General features: G+C 43.9%; 1 protein-coding gene across 1 annotated transcript in view; it reads left to right on the forward strand.

Moving 5' to 3' along the window:
- The window catches only part of LOC147663829 (uncharacterized), a 276,738-nt gene that overhangs the window by 93,175 nt on the left and 167,728 nt on the right, over nt 1-15,835 (forward strand). The window contains exon 2 of the mRNA XM_086950177.1: nt 14,035-15,818. Within this exon, the coding sequence (XP_086806303.1) occupies nt 14,067-15,818 (1,752 nt within the window). The 5' untranslated portion in view covers nt 14,035-14,066. The remainder of the gene's footprint in view (nt 1-14,034; nt 15,819-15,835) is intronic.

The following is a 15,835-nucleotide window of genomic DNA, read 5'->3' on the forward strand; positions in this document are numbered from 1 at the left end:
AATGATGATGTCCTCTGTCCATGAGGAAATATTGCTTCTTGCACTCCACTGACCATCTTTCACTTATTTGTTAAAACATTCAGGTGAGCAGAGTTCGTCTGTGCTCTATTGCAAAAAGTATGGCCCAGACCACACACAGACTGCCCTATAAAAGATGTGAAGTGAGTAGTGGGCAGTGTATGGACTTGCAAGGGCAGACAGCAGACTAATGTGATAAAGCTCTTACGCTGAGCTAAAACTGATTGCGCCCAGCAACCTCATTGATAGTCTGTTTAGGGAGGTAAACTCTAAACTCTGTGTGCCCCAGGCAGCACAGTTTAAGCCTGTGGTCTCCTAGCTGAGGGCCCAGTTCCAAGTTACTGACTAGGTCTTCGATTGAAAGAATGTATTCGATCCTGTGATGGAGGAGGAGCTGCAACAGTACCAGACTAGTAGCATCAAAGCCAAATTTCTAATTTGTTCTAGTGGGTATCAGCCACTTCTTTTACCAACCAGCAAACACTTTCTTTAAACTTCTGAACTGTGAAAATATATTGCTACAGACTTCCATGGGAGAAGATTGTCACAAATATTTACAAGCAGGTACGCACCTTCTGTGCTCAATATTTACACATTCCTCTACAAGTATTAATTCAAGAAAGTCTCCAACTTCCCGGTATCATTAACTGCTAAGACGGTTGAACTGCATCTCAAAATACCTAATATACAGGGGACATTGTAGGCAGGGGCCAACAGCCTCATAATTTCACCTTTACTTATACCTAGCTTCTTTATCATGCTTTTAAGTTGGAACGTTGCTCGAGATTCCCCACTTCAGGAGACCAACAGATCCTGTGGTGTCCCATTTGACAAATAACTGTTACACTTTTTGTAATCTGACCTGCATCTATGCGGCTGAATCCTCCATACCAATCTTTCTGCACTCCAATTTTAAATCCTCTTTTCCTCAGAAATACTATTTTCTCCATATTACCCATTTTAGCCATGATGGTTCCCTAATGTTAATGCATTTCTTTCTCTTATGAGCAATTCACCTCTTTGCCGAGGTGTCTTCCTGTCCTCCTCAGCAACCCCTCTTCGTTTGTGCTGTTGCAGGCTAAACATGTAAATGTTCTTCTTTTTGGAGCAGTTCCCAGCTGTTTTACCAAATCACCTTCCCTGTCCCCAATCACTGCAGCACTTCATACTCCTACAGTTTTCCCTGTTTAATGTCCCTTCCCAACGACACCTCTAGACATCTGGCTGCCAGAAATGCTGCTGTATAAGGAGAACACAGATAATCCAGCCTCCACCTCTGGTGCAGGAAGCTGCTTGCACCTATGAGATAAGCCATTTGGTGTCTTCAGCCCACAGAACTAGGCATATAGCTTTTGTCTATGCCTCCTGGGACCATAAAGGTTTCGCCATATTCAAATGTCTCAAGCAGAGGAGTGGGTCTTCCCTATGTCTGCAAGCTATTCTTCTGTGATGAAAACAAAGTGAGGGAACCGGCTGTCGCATCTTGAAGAGATTGCTTCATGCTTTCAATCAAGTAGTTCCTCGCAGCTTGTGGCCTGTCCCTGCTGTTTAAGATGAAGGTAGACAGTGAAAACTCCAAGGAAAGTGGCCTTATCTATCGCCTCCTTGCTTTGTCTACACCAACCAAGGCATTACAATTTCTATTCTAGGACTTCTTTTAGTCACTATGCTTTGCTTTGATTTCATTCAAAGAAGGGGTGCTTCAGGTGTACTTTAAAAATCTGTGTTTAGCATAGTGTGCCGCCCAACTTGTATTTTGCTGTTACTGTGATTGCATCCAGATATGATACAAGTAACATCAAACCTACAAGTCAGGACTATTGCCTTTGTCAATGGTTGTTGCATAAGATAAATAAGCAGCAACTATGGCTTGTATAAAATATTGAAAAAGCTTTCACTTAAAGCCCTGGTGACACAACAACAATGTTGCTGCTCCTTAGTTTCAAAAAGAGAAGGGAAATCCAGAGAGAAGATGACTCTTCAAAGGATTTCCCTTCCCCCTACAACACTCACCTGGCATGACATCATGCCCTAACTTCTCCACTTGTGAGTAGTGTGAGCAGGGTACATCGATATGCCTGCTGTCTGTCGTGCTCTGTTTTGTGCCCTGGCACTTTTTTTCCGGACTGTAGTCTGCTGTCACTGCAGTCTGGAAACAAAAACGGCCCGTCTGTGCATGCGCACAAAACAGAGCCAGAAAGAGACCCGTTTCAAGACCACCTTAAACAAGCATTGGCACAGCCAATAGGTCTCTCTTTTGGGACCTTATAAGTGTTTAGCCATGCAACAGTTGATGTTGTTGCACCAAGGATATTGTGCTGCATAACGAAATACTTATATGGTCCCAAAAGCGAGACCTATTGGCTATGTCAATGCTTGTTTTTGTTGTTGTTGGTAGGCGTCAACATACCATTTAGTGTCCTCTGGTGAGGTCGACTAGCTTCCTCCGGAAGCTCCCATCTTTGGTCGCCATCTTCAGATTCTTTTTTTCCACCGTTTGGTCTGGATTGATACGGAAGGAGCTCCTGAGATTTGGGTAGAAGAATTGACAAAGTAAGGAGAAACTTCTACAGAACAGCAATTCAATGTATCAGACCTCGATTCAAGGTGCCAGAGTGTGCCAAAAGGTGAAAACAGCCTCTGGCAACAAACTGCTAATGCGCATACAGGAGGTTCCCTGTACGCGGTAATGGAGAAGACACTGTTTAAGTTCTGCAAAAATTGTCATCACAAGTGCGCACAAAATAATCAGCATCCGGTCTGCAACCTTTGCCTGCCACTGGATCACCGTAGTGACGATTGCAATCTGTGCTCGGCTTTCACCCCAAAGACTTTGAGGGTGAGAGACACAGAGAAGAGCCAACTACAACATGCAGGGCCAAGGCACAGCACCATCGCTTGAAGACCTGGGCCTCTCCAGCGAAGAGGAGGACAACGTCGCCGAAGGGCCAGAAGTCGATGAGGACCGAGACGTCTGTCGTAGAGGTCAAGAAGAAGACTTCGAAGGAGGTAAGAGAACCCCAGACCTCTAAAAAGCTAGACGAGTCATGAAAAGCTGACTCAAAGTCCTCAAAAGAAGCCTCTGCGTAGAAGCACTCGGCGGCCGTCAGATTCTTAGACAAGGACTCCGTGACGGCGAAGACCCTAGAAAAATCGGAGACGTCGAAAAACAGTCACGAAAATGACGCATCGACGTCTAAACGGGAGAGGTCAAAACGGACTTCGACTTCCGTGTCGATGTCATGAAGCACGGAAAAAAAGACCGAAGGTCTCTATGTCGAATCTCACGAGTCCGAGATAACAAATAAGAGGCTAGAAGCGGAAATGGCAAGTATTTTGCAATGCAAAAAAGAATTTGATGAAAGTTTGAAGAAATTAAAGATCCTGCCGAAAACTTTGACGGAAGGGGAAAAGGCCATCGAGGAGTTACAACCTCTAACAACACCTGAACCGCTCGACGAAGAAGAAGAAGAAGAAGACTTCTTTAAGAAGAAGCAGAAGATGAGGGACAAACGTATGTGGGTTCGGCGACCTCGGAGGTCCAATGGCAATGGCAAGATCTTGACGCCGATTCACCTGAATAGGCGGTGGATACGTATCCTTTGAGGCCTTCACCACCAGATGACATTGGGATGTACATACAAGTCATAAGGAAGACAGCAAATACCTATGGAGTACAACTGGAGGAAGAAAGATCCCAATCATGTTTTCTGCTACAGACTTTGATGCTTACTCAATCAAGGAACCCATTCCTCCCTATGCTGCCAAGGTATTGGATCAAGGAAAATAAGCATTTAAAGAGCCTGCTACATGCAAGGCAGTCACACCAAGAGGAGAAAAAATACAAGCATTCCTCAAAGGACCCTATTTACATCAAAGGGTCAGTGCCAGCTGACTTAATTATAACATATATGGCTAGGAAAAGAGCTAATGTACCTACCTTCATTGGTCCACCACCAGACAAAGAAAGCAAGAGGATGGACCTTATAGGGAGAAAGGTCGAGAGGAGTGCCGCAAATCAGTGGTGCACAGCAAATTAAGACTGCATTGCTAAACAGGCATGCATATCGACATTGGGAAGAGGTAGAAGACCTAATAAAGCACCTGCCACAACAGTTGCAAAGACGAGCAAATTACTTAGTGGAAGAAGGAAAAAATATAGCGAACAAATGTTTAAAGTCAGCCCTAGATGCAGCAGAGACATCAAGCAGGCAGATGGTGATCGGCATCACCGAAAGAAGGCACGCATGGCTGCGAATATCAGGTTTCAAGCCAGAAGTACAAAATACTGAAATCACCGTTCAATGGGGAACAACTGTTTGGTAGTGTTGTAGATGACAAGCTAAACCAATTAAAAAAAGGACAATGACATGGCAAGATTTATGGGCGCCCTACAATTCAGAGGCATGCGTAGAGGCACCCCCTCAAGGAGGCCAGCAGGCAGAGGTAACAATCAACCTACAACCATGCATCAAACATATCAACAGACTTACCAAGAAGTAAGCCAGGGACAACAACAAGGGCAACAGCGGAATTGACAATACCAGCAAGGAGGACAATCCTGAGGCCTGCCACAACAAGGAGGCCGGCAAACCACAACAAAGTGACTGCATTCCAAGGCTTGGGCACTCTCCAAAAACATCAGTTTGATTCCAAAAATACATTCAATAGAAAGACAACATCCGATGAACAAACAGTTCCTCCAGCATACAACACCAGGAGGAGGCAGGTTAAAATACTTTCTCCAAAAATGGAGAAAGACCACTTAAGACAAATCGATATTAAACAGAACAGAGTACGGTTACTGCATAGAGCTAAACAAGCTACCTCCAACCAAAAGACCAAACAAAGATGCATTCAAAAGGAGAAGTATCTCTTCTACTACAAGAGGTGCAAGAACTTCAAGCCAAAGATGCAATAGAACAGGTACCAAACAAGGAAAGAAACAACTGCATTTACTCCCCATACTTCCTAATTCCAATATTAGACCTGAGGTTTTTCAACAAATTCGGAAAAACTCTGAGTCAAAATGACAACTCTGCAAGAGGTGATACCTCGGTTGCAAAAAGGAGACTACATGGCAACCATAGACTTAAGACGCATACTTGCACATTCCCATGAACAAAAGACACAAGTCCATTAAGATTTGTGGTCAACAAAACACATTACCGATTCAAAGTGCTAGCATTCTGTCTGAAATCAGCACCAGGAGTGTTCACAAAGTGCCTAGCTGGTGTAGCCACTCAACTGAGAAGACCAGTAATTCATGTATATCCGTACCTAGACGACTGGTTAGTAAAAGCAAGTTCCTACAGTCTCTGCAAACAGCATATACAATAAGTGATCGAGACACTAGTTCAAATAGGATTTCCAATATATTGGGACAAATGCTCACCGGAGCTGGAACAAGAAATTGTTCTTAGGAGCAGAAATCAGTACAATATTAGTGAAATGGTTCCCAAACACGAAGAAAAGATTAGCCCTCCTGAAGGAGACACACCTATACCATTGGGGGCAAGCTCTGATAGTGAAGACAGTGGGGAAAATACTAGGAATGATGGCTTCATGCATTCATTTGATCCCCAACATTTGATTACACATGAGACCGTTCCAAGAATGGCTTAGAGTGCAATGGTCACAAGCAACAGGGAGTTGGGACGATCTAGTGGTTGTCAAGAATACAGTTCATCAGGAGGTAGCATGGTGGAACAAAACAAACGTAGCACAAGTCTGACTGTATACACAACCAAATCCAACAGTGACCATAACATATGCTTCCAAGATAGGATGGGGGAGCGCACATGATCAACCTCAAAGTAAGGGGATTGTGGACACCGCAGGATGCTGTAAAGCACATCAATATCCTGGAGTTAAAGACAGTGTTCCTAGCCTTAAAAGCTTTTCAGAAAGAGCTCTACAGAAAGAAAGTGTTAATACAAACAGACAACACAACCACCATGTTTTCATAAAGAAGCAAGGAGGAACACAATCTTCAGCCCTCTCAACTCTAGTCAACAACTTTGGAGATTGGCATTCGCAAAGAGCAGAGACGTAATAGCAATACATCTGTCAGGAAAAGACAATGTAGAAGCAGCGAGACTGAGCAGACAAAGGTCATCATCCCACAAGTGGAAAATGAATCAATGGGAAATCAACAACATTTTCCAAAACTGGGGAACTCCGCAAATCGACCTACTTGGAACACCCCACAATGCGAAATGCCAACGCTTCGCATCCAGGCGACCTTGCAGTCAGCCCATAGGGAATGCGCTAGGGATAAACTGGTCAGGGATATTTGCTTACATTTCCCCCCCGTTACTACTTCTACACAGGGTGATCAACAAAGGCAAAATCAGCCACATGACAATGATACTCATCGTACCCAATGGGCCAGAAAGACTTGGTTCTCAGAGATAATAGAGATATCTAAAGGAATAAATTACCAAAAAGACAAGACATACTAACAATGCAAGACTGGAAGGGACTTCACCTAGAACCTGAGAGCCTAAGCCTTGCAGCATGGCTCCTGAGGACTTAGAATTTGCACACCTCAAACTGCCAGAAAGCAAAATGGCAGTTCTAAGAGAAGCTAGGAAACCAACAACAAGGAAATGTTACACAGCAAAATGGAGAAGATACACTCACTGGTGCCGTAAAGAACATCTTTCAAAAAAGATCACCAAGGAGAAAACAGTTCTGAAGTACTTAACACATTTACGGCAGAGTGAACTGAGCTACACATCATTTAAAGTACACTTAGCAGCAATTGTAGCGTATACAAGAGGTGAAACAGGGAATGGTTTCTTCACTTCTCATGTTGTCAAAAAGTTCCTAGAAGGAGCAAAAAGAATCGCACCTCCAAAGATGCTGCCAGCACCCACATGTAACCTAAATATAGTGCTTGCTCAGCTGATGAAGGCACTATTCGAACCATTACACAAAGCAACGCCACAAATGCTCACGCTAAAAACTGCCTTTTTAGAAGCAATAACATTTCTACGTAGAGTTAGTGGATTGCAAGCACTAACACTACATGAACCCTACTTCCAAATACATGATTGTCATGAGAACAGATCCACATTTTTTGCCAAATGTGGTATCAAAATTCCACATAAATCAAACTATACAAATACCAAGTTTCTTCCAAAAACCACAGACACAAGTAGAGAAAGCACATTCTGGACGCTAGAAGAGCAGTCATGTATTACAGTGAAAAAAACAAAGAATACTAGAAAACTAAGCAATTCTTTGTATCTTTTGCTAATAGCTTTCTGGGACCACCAGTAAACAAAAACACCATTAGAAGATGGATTGCACAAGCCATACGTTAATGCCACAAACAAGCAGGACAAACTTTACTAGGAGCCCCACGGGCTCACTCAACAAGGAAGAAAGGAGCAACAGTTGCATTAGTAGCAAATATTCGAATTCAAGACATTTGCCTAGCAGCAACATGGTCTTCAGTTGACATGTTCACAAAACATTACTGTGTGGACATTCAAATGTATAAAGAAGCACAAGTAGGACAGTAGGTTCTACAACATTTACAATTCACAAACCAGCGCTCACCTCCCACCCAGCCACCACAAGACTGACAAACCGCTACAAAGTCTATGCACAGCATGTGAATCCAGAAAATATTTTCGCTGCAAAACAAATAGTTTCTTACCTGTCGGTGTAGTTTGCTGCTTGAAGAATTTTCTGGATTCACTAGCGAACCCACCCTTCCTTTGCCAGAAAAGATGAGACTGGGAAGAAAAAAAGATGAAAAGAAAAAAATCTGAAGCTGGCGACCAAAGTTGGGAACTTCCGGAGGAAGCTTGACTTCACAAGAGGACACCAAATGGTAGTAGGTCAATGCCCACCAACAAAAAAAACAAGCATTGGCAAAGCAAAAGGGGTGGCGTGTATCGTGCACACACACCGAAAGGAGCACGTGGGGCGGACCAGCACACTGAGTGACGTCCAGGGTCACGCTGCCTCCGTGGAGCCGAAGGAGGAGGGGGGAGGACTGAAAGCTTGCGCTGCCATCCTCCGTGAACCGGAGATGTGCAAGCGTAGGGAGTGCACACCTCCTGTCCGCGCGTGCCACCTCCTGTCCGCGCGTGCCACCTCCTGTCCGCGCGTGCCACCTCCTGTCCGCGCGTGCCACCTCCTGTCCGCGCGTGCCACCTCCTGTCTCCCTTCCAGCACCAAAGCGGCAACTATAGTCTCGCTAGCGAAGCAGCGAATGCACTGTGTTCGCACGCGGGTCCTAAAAAAGGACGGGTGGGGGGCACATACAACAATCCCGGACCCAACCACTAGATGGCGGAATAATGGGAATAATGCACAGCCTGTGAATACAGAAAATTCTTCAAGCTGCAAAACTACACCCAACAAGTAAGAAACTATTTGATATTGCCCTTTGCCTTGCTACCGTTTCTCTTTTCAGGTCATGAAAGACTGAAAGCCTAGCATTTCCCAGGGTGAACGTTTTGTGCAATATGGTAAGTCTCAGTAATCTTTCAGTCTACGTCGTTGGTTAGCTTGATCATCATGGTGCCTCTAGACTCTTGACTTCTGTCGTGGGTTGTCTGAAAGCCCTCCATGTTTGTTGTCCCCTTCCACTCCCAATCTCTTGAACTTATCAGATCTCTCTGAACAGTAAATATTTCTCACTTGATTTTCTTCATTGAAGCTTCCAGCATGACCTCCAACACATTTAGGAGAAATCGCATCAAACATTATCCAGATACTCCGTACCCTTGTTTAATTTCGTAAGCGCTTCAATTGCACATCCTCAGGACACCAAGGGCCTTGTCAATTGCACATCCTCAGGAAACCAAGTGCCTTGTATCGAAAGCAATTTTGCGGCCACCAAGGCTCCAATTTGCAAAATCTGAGCCTTCACGGCAGCAAAATTGCTTTTGGCTATGTTCAAAACCCCAATTGCAACTTGGTAATTCGTTGCTAAAACGCAAGTTAAGTTCAAGATTATATGCCGAATTGCAAATTGAAAGAGGTGTGTTTTGGGTGTCTCTTCCAATTTCTAATGTTATGTATCAATGGTTTGTGACTAATTGCGGTGGCAAATCATTGATGGTTACAAACCGCCCATCGGAGATGTTAATCCAGTTGCAAACAGATAGGTGCCCCTTAAAGGTCCCCTTCCTCTTTTTTTTCGATGTTGTGAAAAACATTTTTATGGGGTAGGCTCTGGTAGTTATGAAAACATTTTTTTTTAAAGTTATAGAATCTTCTTTTTTTTTTTTTTTTTTTTAACACATCCAGTTTTCCTTTAAGGGAAGAAAATTTGCTTCATTTAAAGTCATTCACAGCCACAGTGGTCTGCTGACCCCAGAATCCCTGTGATGGAAGCGATTCATAGTGGGTCTCAACTTACAACCTATCTCTTGCATATTAATGAGGTAGATCAGATAGAGGCCCCCCCCACCCGAATCCGAATTGTGTGAACCAACATGTTTGAACATAAGCTGCTTTGCAAAAAACAAAGCATTAGGTAAAAGTTGGTTCACAAATTGCGACCACTCTCACCTAATGCATTATACGAACATAAGGTCCCAAAATCTTAAATTGTCTCTCCCGCTTCTTGTCGTTCCCCAAGGTACTCTCTTAAATCAAAGAGAGGGGCTTTTGAAACCAAAGGGGAATGGAGCACCCAATGTACCGTAAAGTAAACAAGATTTTCCCTTTAGTCTTGTTTAATGTAGAAGCCTATAGCGCCTGACTCCACTACTCACATCCAACACACTTCTTATTCCATTATCACACTATAAAGCACTTACAAAGAAGATCACAGTTCTATTTAAGTCTGTAACAGAATTTATTGATCATTAAAAACAATTCCCCTAGTACAAAAATACATTAAAGTTACTTGCACAGGTAATTAAAAACAACTGCATAAATTACAAACCGAATTATAAATGAACAGGAGAAAGACTAGACAGTTAACTTCGTCTTGCAACAGTTAATTCAGATTATTTTGGTACAACAGAGGGCAAGAGTCTTAATTCCCTGTCACCACAGTGCTGTTGAACCATCTAAATTTAACACAAAATAGAGCGTCAACGCGTTTCAGTGGTGTTTATTCAATAAGACCACCTTCATCAGGACAAAATTAATATATTTCTCCTTATAACTGGTGTCACCCGTGCAACCGCTCGTGTGAGAGTCCTCCCAAATATTTTGAGGGTATTTAGATATCACAGTTAAAAATCTTTTAGATAGATATATATTCTTTTTTTTTAAATTCTGTTTATTATTTTTCATCAAAACCACAACAACGCCTTCTACGTACATTATGCATTACATAATCCATTCCGCTCAGGTATACATTACAACATTGTTAAGCATTCTCTTCTCGTGGTACAGTCTTGTTACATTTTTCATATTGAGATTAACGGGAGTCCACGGGTGTATCTCGCCCCCTTCCACTATTTATGTATCTAACTCTTGATTCGAACATTACTTCAGTTTGATATATACTCAATCCAGTAATAGGTGTAGCAGACATCTAAGTAACCCAATCATTGTCCAGCAGTATCTCTCCTTGCACTATAGTCACCCAGTGCAGCCTGACAAGCCGTTTCTCCAGCTCCTAGTCTCTCTAACGTCTTTACTCTGTAGTTCAGATCTCCTCAAGTCTCCTGTCTCAGAATGTCTATATTTTCCACATCTACAGCAGCTGTAGCCTTGGTCAAAAGATAATTAGTAAGGGGAGCCCATATATCAGTAGGTCTGGACGTCACTGGGAGTAGCTCTGCATATACCGCAAACTGTTCCTGACAAGTAATTAAGTCCTACATCCATGTCTTAAATTTGGGTGCTCTACCTCGCCCCCATCCTCACGCCAGCCTACGCTTAGCCATGAAAAGTGCCATCGCCACAATCCTCCTGTGCCAAAGACAGAGCAAATGTCTAGGCAAGACAAGAAACAGAAAGTCAGAGCCTCTGGTGAGTGTTCTCCTGCTTCCAATCTGGTATTTCAAGCTCAATGGCACGCTAGCGTCTTGCAGTGACTAGGAACAATCATTTCAGTCTGTCAATGTACTTCTCCCACAGGGCCTACCCTCTCCCCTGACCGTTTGTCTCCATAAATATCCACTGCGGCACTGGTTAAGTTGCAACACTGGGAATGCCCATTCCTCTCCTCCCTCCCTCAGACTTCACTCAGAGCCCGATGCCTCCAGCGGTCTGCTCCAAACACTCTGGGACAGCGGTGCTATCTGGGTTCACACCACCGAAACCCAGAGATATCTGCTCAAGAGCACTCCAATGTATGTGGCTGGGAGAGCAGCAAGCTAGAACACACCTATTCTATCTGCTGGAGGGAGCTCTTTTGAAGCTATCCGATTGAGCCAGCGGTAGCAGTGTGAGGATGGTCTTCCACATCCAGTCCTATAGCGAGCCAGCCCATGTCCATCACAGCCCACCTGTATCTACTTCTAACCTTAAGATGGCACACCCATGGTCCTAATTTACTGGGGGAGTGTCCATTCCACAGTCCCAAGTCATAGTCCCCACAGACTCACCAAATTATATGAACAGGAATAAAAAGATTTATGGTTCGTCAACTTAACAGGAACACACAGATGCTGACTTTTCATAATTATAATGCCATTTCCTTTGATAACACAGGACTAGGAGCTGAATGTGGCAGATACTCTTTGAGGCATGCAGTTTCAATGGTATCTGACCAAGAAACATTAGTTTTGGTTGCTGAAGTGGCAGGCGTCCAGTATTCCTAAAAGATAGGTTCATGCTGGACTGGTTGGAGAATATTTTTTATGCCTTCCTTCCGGCCATGTCTGTAAATGGTCATCATTCTTTCACTGTGACAAACCCTTTTGACTTTGGTCCATCTCATTGCTTTGAAATCACTCACTTTACATGTTTGGTTCCTCAAAAACGATCTGAGAGTTGGCTACGTGTCCCCTTTAACAATCCGAAGGTTCAAGAGGCTGCAAAAAATGTGCTACTTTATCTCAGTACAAGAGCAAATGGTTGCAGTTTTGTTGATCGGTGTCTCTCAGGGCAATGGGAGTACATGTTCTCTGCCAGCAAGATCATGGAGTGCCATCTGACTGAATTCTACAGTAAGTGATCTATGTAGCAGAGCAAATTTGGGGGAGGGAGGCGCGGACATGCAGCACGTCATATGGCTGTGTACACACTAGCACAGATTGTGTTTGTCCAACCCAACATAGCACAGCTTGCACAGTGCAGCACAAACTGTGCTGAGTATTGAAGTGTACCACAGAACATGTTGCATATTGTGCAGCTCTAAAACGTGCATTGTGGCTCCACTAACATGTATAAAACTTGATTAATAAGTTGTATTGCATTATATTGTTTTAAGCAATGTAAGGCATTTTCCACAAGCTTGCTTCTGAGATTAGTTCTGCGGAGTTTCTGCTAAATATTTATCACCCTGTTCACTTGTAAGCAAGCACAAAATCAGACTGAAAATTAAGTCTTTTTCTGTGTTCTATGGTATTGAAATGACTATTGTATCTTTGGATAGCATTACCTGCTCCAGTTGTCCCCTATCTCTCGGTCTGCAGTTACTTTGCCCATGCTGTAGAAGTGATTGCTTTCAGAAAGGTTAGTGGCGTAAAATTGTGAACATATTTTTGCAATATTAGTAGGATTTCCTCTTCTACATTTTGTTTCAGATAGAACGAAAGGTACTGATTGCAATGTTTGGAGATATTTTAATTGTTAACATGTCCAATGATGAATCTTCTAAAAACTCGTTTCATTCTTTGGCACAGATGTATTTGGTTCTTTAGAATTGGATAGTAAAAAAAGAATTAACAGTGCCAAAATAGTCACCAGAGACAGTGATCAGTTTTTCCCCCCGGAGTTTTATATAGTGTGAACTCGACCCGAAGGGATCTGAGCGTTTTACATGAGCACCAGTGGCGGTACAGACTGACACATTCGTTTTTGCTAGGCACAAGGAGATTAAGTGATTTGCCCAGAATCACAGGATGTTGAGCGTTGTTGCAGAGACTCGAACCTGGTTCCCCAGATTTGAGGTTGACCACCCTAGCCGTTAAGCCACAGCCTCTCCTCAGTTGAGTTCTAAATTTATAGGGCTTTGGAGGTAAAGTATAAAATGTACCTGTGATTTGGAGGAAACTGCTCTTGCCATTGTGACATGAGGTTGGCGCAGTCAAAACTTGTTCTGAAACATGTCACATATTTTAACTTGTTTCATACATTGGATCACACGAATACATGGACTTAAATGTTTAACAGTGGTATTAATGCTCTTGCATATGGAGGTGAAATATAGACCAAGCCACTTTAAAGCTGCCTCTCAAAGTATCCGAACATGTTCCAATCATAGGAAGTTGTGCATTAAGTGGCATTAGTGAGTATGGCACAAAACTGGAATTGAGATGAGGTTGGAAGGAAGGGAGTAGTTCCTAGAGTGAGTTCCTGGAGTGAGATAGTGAGCTGAGTATGGATGGTTTAGATTGTGCCATCAGTGAGAGATGCATGTGCCAGCACGGCAGTGAGAGAAGCATGTGCAATGTATCGAGTGGGATGAGCATAGAAGGGTGGCAAGGCTGAAAGGAATATTGAGTCACTCGGCCTACTGAAAGGCTAGAAGAAACCTACTCCTACAAACATTGCTCTTTGCTCTCTTAGAAGGAAAGAGCTGCTGTGAACCACCAATCATAATAATCAAAATTGTGAAGTTCCAATAAGAATTGTAGTACTGGCATGTTGTATAATGTTAATTACCTGATAAACCTTTACTGTATCTTTCCTTTCTTATCTTGACACCATTAATTCCTATTACACAGATCTGCAAAGACTCCCATAATTTCTTTGTAAAAACACTAGAATTGAGTTACACGACATACTGGACTAAACAATTGAAATAAAGCTCTGTTATGTGGCAAATTTCGACTGTTCAGCGTGACTAGAATATTTTACCTTACATGCTTCATAAATGATATACTGTTGTGCTATTCTTATAGACCCTTTTTGTTCTTGCAGGGCGAGGGCTTCCATCGCTGCCTTCCCCAGCAATGCTGTCATCGGTATTGGAAGCCCCGGTCACCAGTCAGGCACCGCCTTCCGAGTCCTCTGTGTCTACCTGTGAATTTTATGCAGAAGTATCATCAAGCCTGTTGGCTGATTTTGAGGAAGATGGAAGTCCACAACTGGAACTATCCCAGCTGAGCATTGTCTCTGGTGGTGACTGGTCTGCTCATTCAGAAGAAAAGTGCAGATTACAGTTCAAATATGAGGGAACACCAGAAAATTGCTGGTCAGCTGGGCGGTCTCATGCTGCAGAGAAGTCTCAGATCAAGGGTAGGAATGAAGAAACAACAGATGTGATGGAAGCACAGATTTCCATTAAAAGCAGTGCCCTTCAGAGCCTTACGGAGTCTGATGAGAGCCCACTGCTGGAGACCATTAAGAAAGAGGCCATAGAAGTGACGGATGAAGTTGCAACAGAAAAAGAAAAAATGGGGTGCTTTAAAATTGAGAAATTTGCAACCAAGGTTGTGACCTCTGAAACCCTTCAGTCTCAGAAATCTCTGGACCATGAAGCACTAGAACAGATGGAATGGGAACCCCAAGAAACATTGGAGAAGATGGACAGTAAACAGTTGGCCCAGGCAGGTCAAGTGGTGTTTGAACCTGAGGCCTCTAAGACATGGGTCTCTAAGAAACCACTAGGTTGGGAGTCCCAATTGGCATTTGAACGAGAAACTCTGGAAGTGCTGAAAGGGAAGGCATGTGGGGTGCTGGAGCAAGAAGCCAGGGAAGCATTGGATAAAGAAATCAAAGAGGCAGCAGTTCCGAAAGCATTGCATCAGGCAGTGGATGAGGTGATAGAACGTGAGACACAGAAGGAAGCCTTGGACGAGCTGGTGACTCGAAGAGCAGGGGAGCTGGAGACGGGGAGAGTGCTTATACTGGAGATACTACGTAGAGATTCTCGGGAAGCTACGTCCAGAGAGACCGAAGATCAGGAAAACTGGGCTCCAATGGATCTAGAGGCGTTGGCACAGGAAGCCGAGGAGGCATTGAAGCAGGAGGCCCAGGAAGCATTGGAACGAGAGGCTCAAGAAGCACTGGAGCAAGAGACCCGGGATGTTCTAGAGTATGAGACTCGAGAGAGGCTGGAGCAGGAAACCCGGCAGACATTAGAACAGGAAGCCCATGAGGCAGCATGCCGAGAATTGACAGAACAAGAGAACTGGGCAGCAATGGTGGCAGAACAGGACAACTGGGCAGTGATGGATCTGGAGTCCAGGGTGGGTTTGGAGCAAGAGGAACTGGAACTGGAGGCCTGGGAACTTTTACAGTCTGAGGCTGGAGCAGTGATGGAGCAGAAGGACTGGGATGCAGCATTCCATGAAAAAGCAGAGCTAGAGAACTGGGCAACAATGGATAATCTGACCAGAGAGGCTCTGTGGCAGAAGGCACTAGAACTGGAGGCCCAGGAAACTCTGCAGTGTGATGACATAGAAAAGCAGGAGGCATGGGATGCAGCCTCCCAAGAGGAAGCAGAGCAAGAGAACTGGGCAGCAGTGGATAAGCAGACCAGAGTGGCTCTGCAGCAGGAAGCACTGGAGCGGATGGCCCAGGAATCTCTGCAGTGTGATGCTGTAGAGGAGCTGGAGCAGGAGGCATGGGATTCAGCATCCCCAGAGGAAATGGAGCAAGAGAACTGGGCGGCAATGGATCTGGAGGCTCAGTCTGCAGAAGAAAAGGCCTCTATTAAACTACTGCCTGCAACATCGGAGGATTCACCGTATCAGAATAAGGTAGAGTATGAAACAAT

The sequence above is a fragment of the Lissotriton vulgaris genome, unplaced genomic scaffold, assembly GCF_964263255.1.
Source record: "Lissotriton vulgaris unplaced genomic scaffold, aLisVul1.2 SCAFFOLD_474, whole genome shotgun sequence".
NCBI lineage: Eukaryota > Metazoa > Chordata > Amphibia > Caudata > Salamandridae > Lissotriton > Lissotriton vulgaris.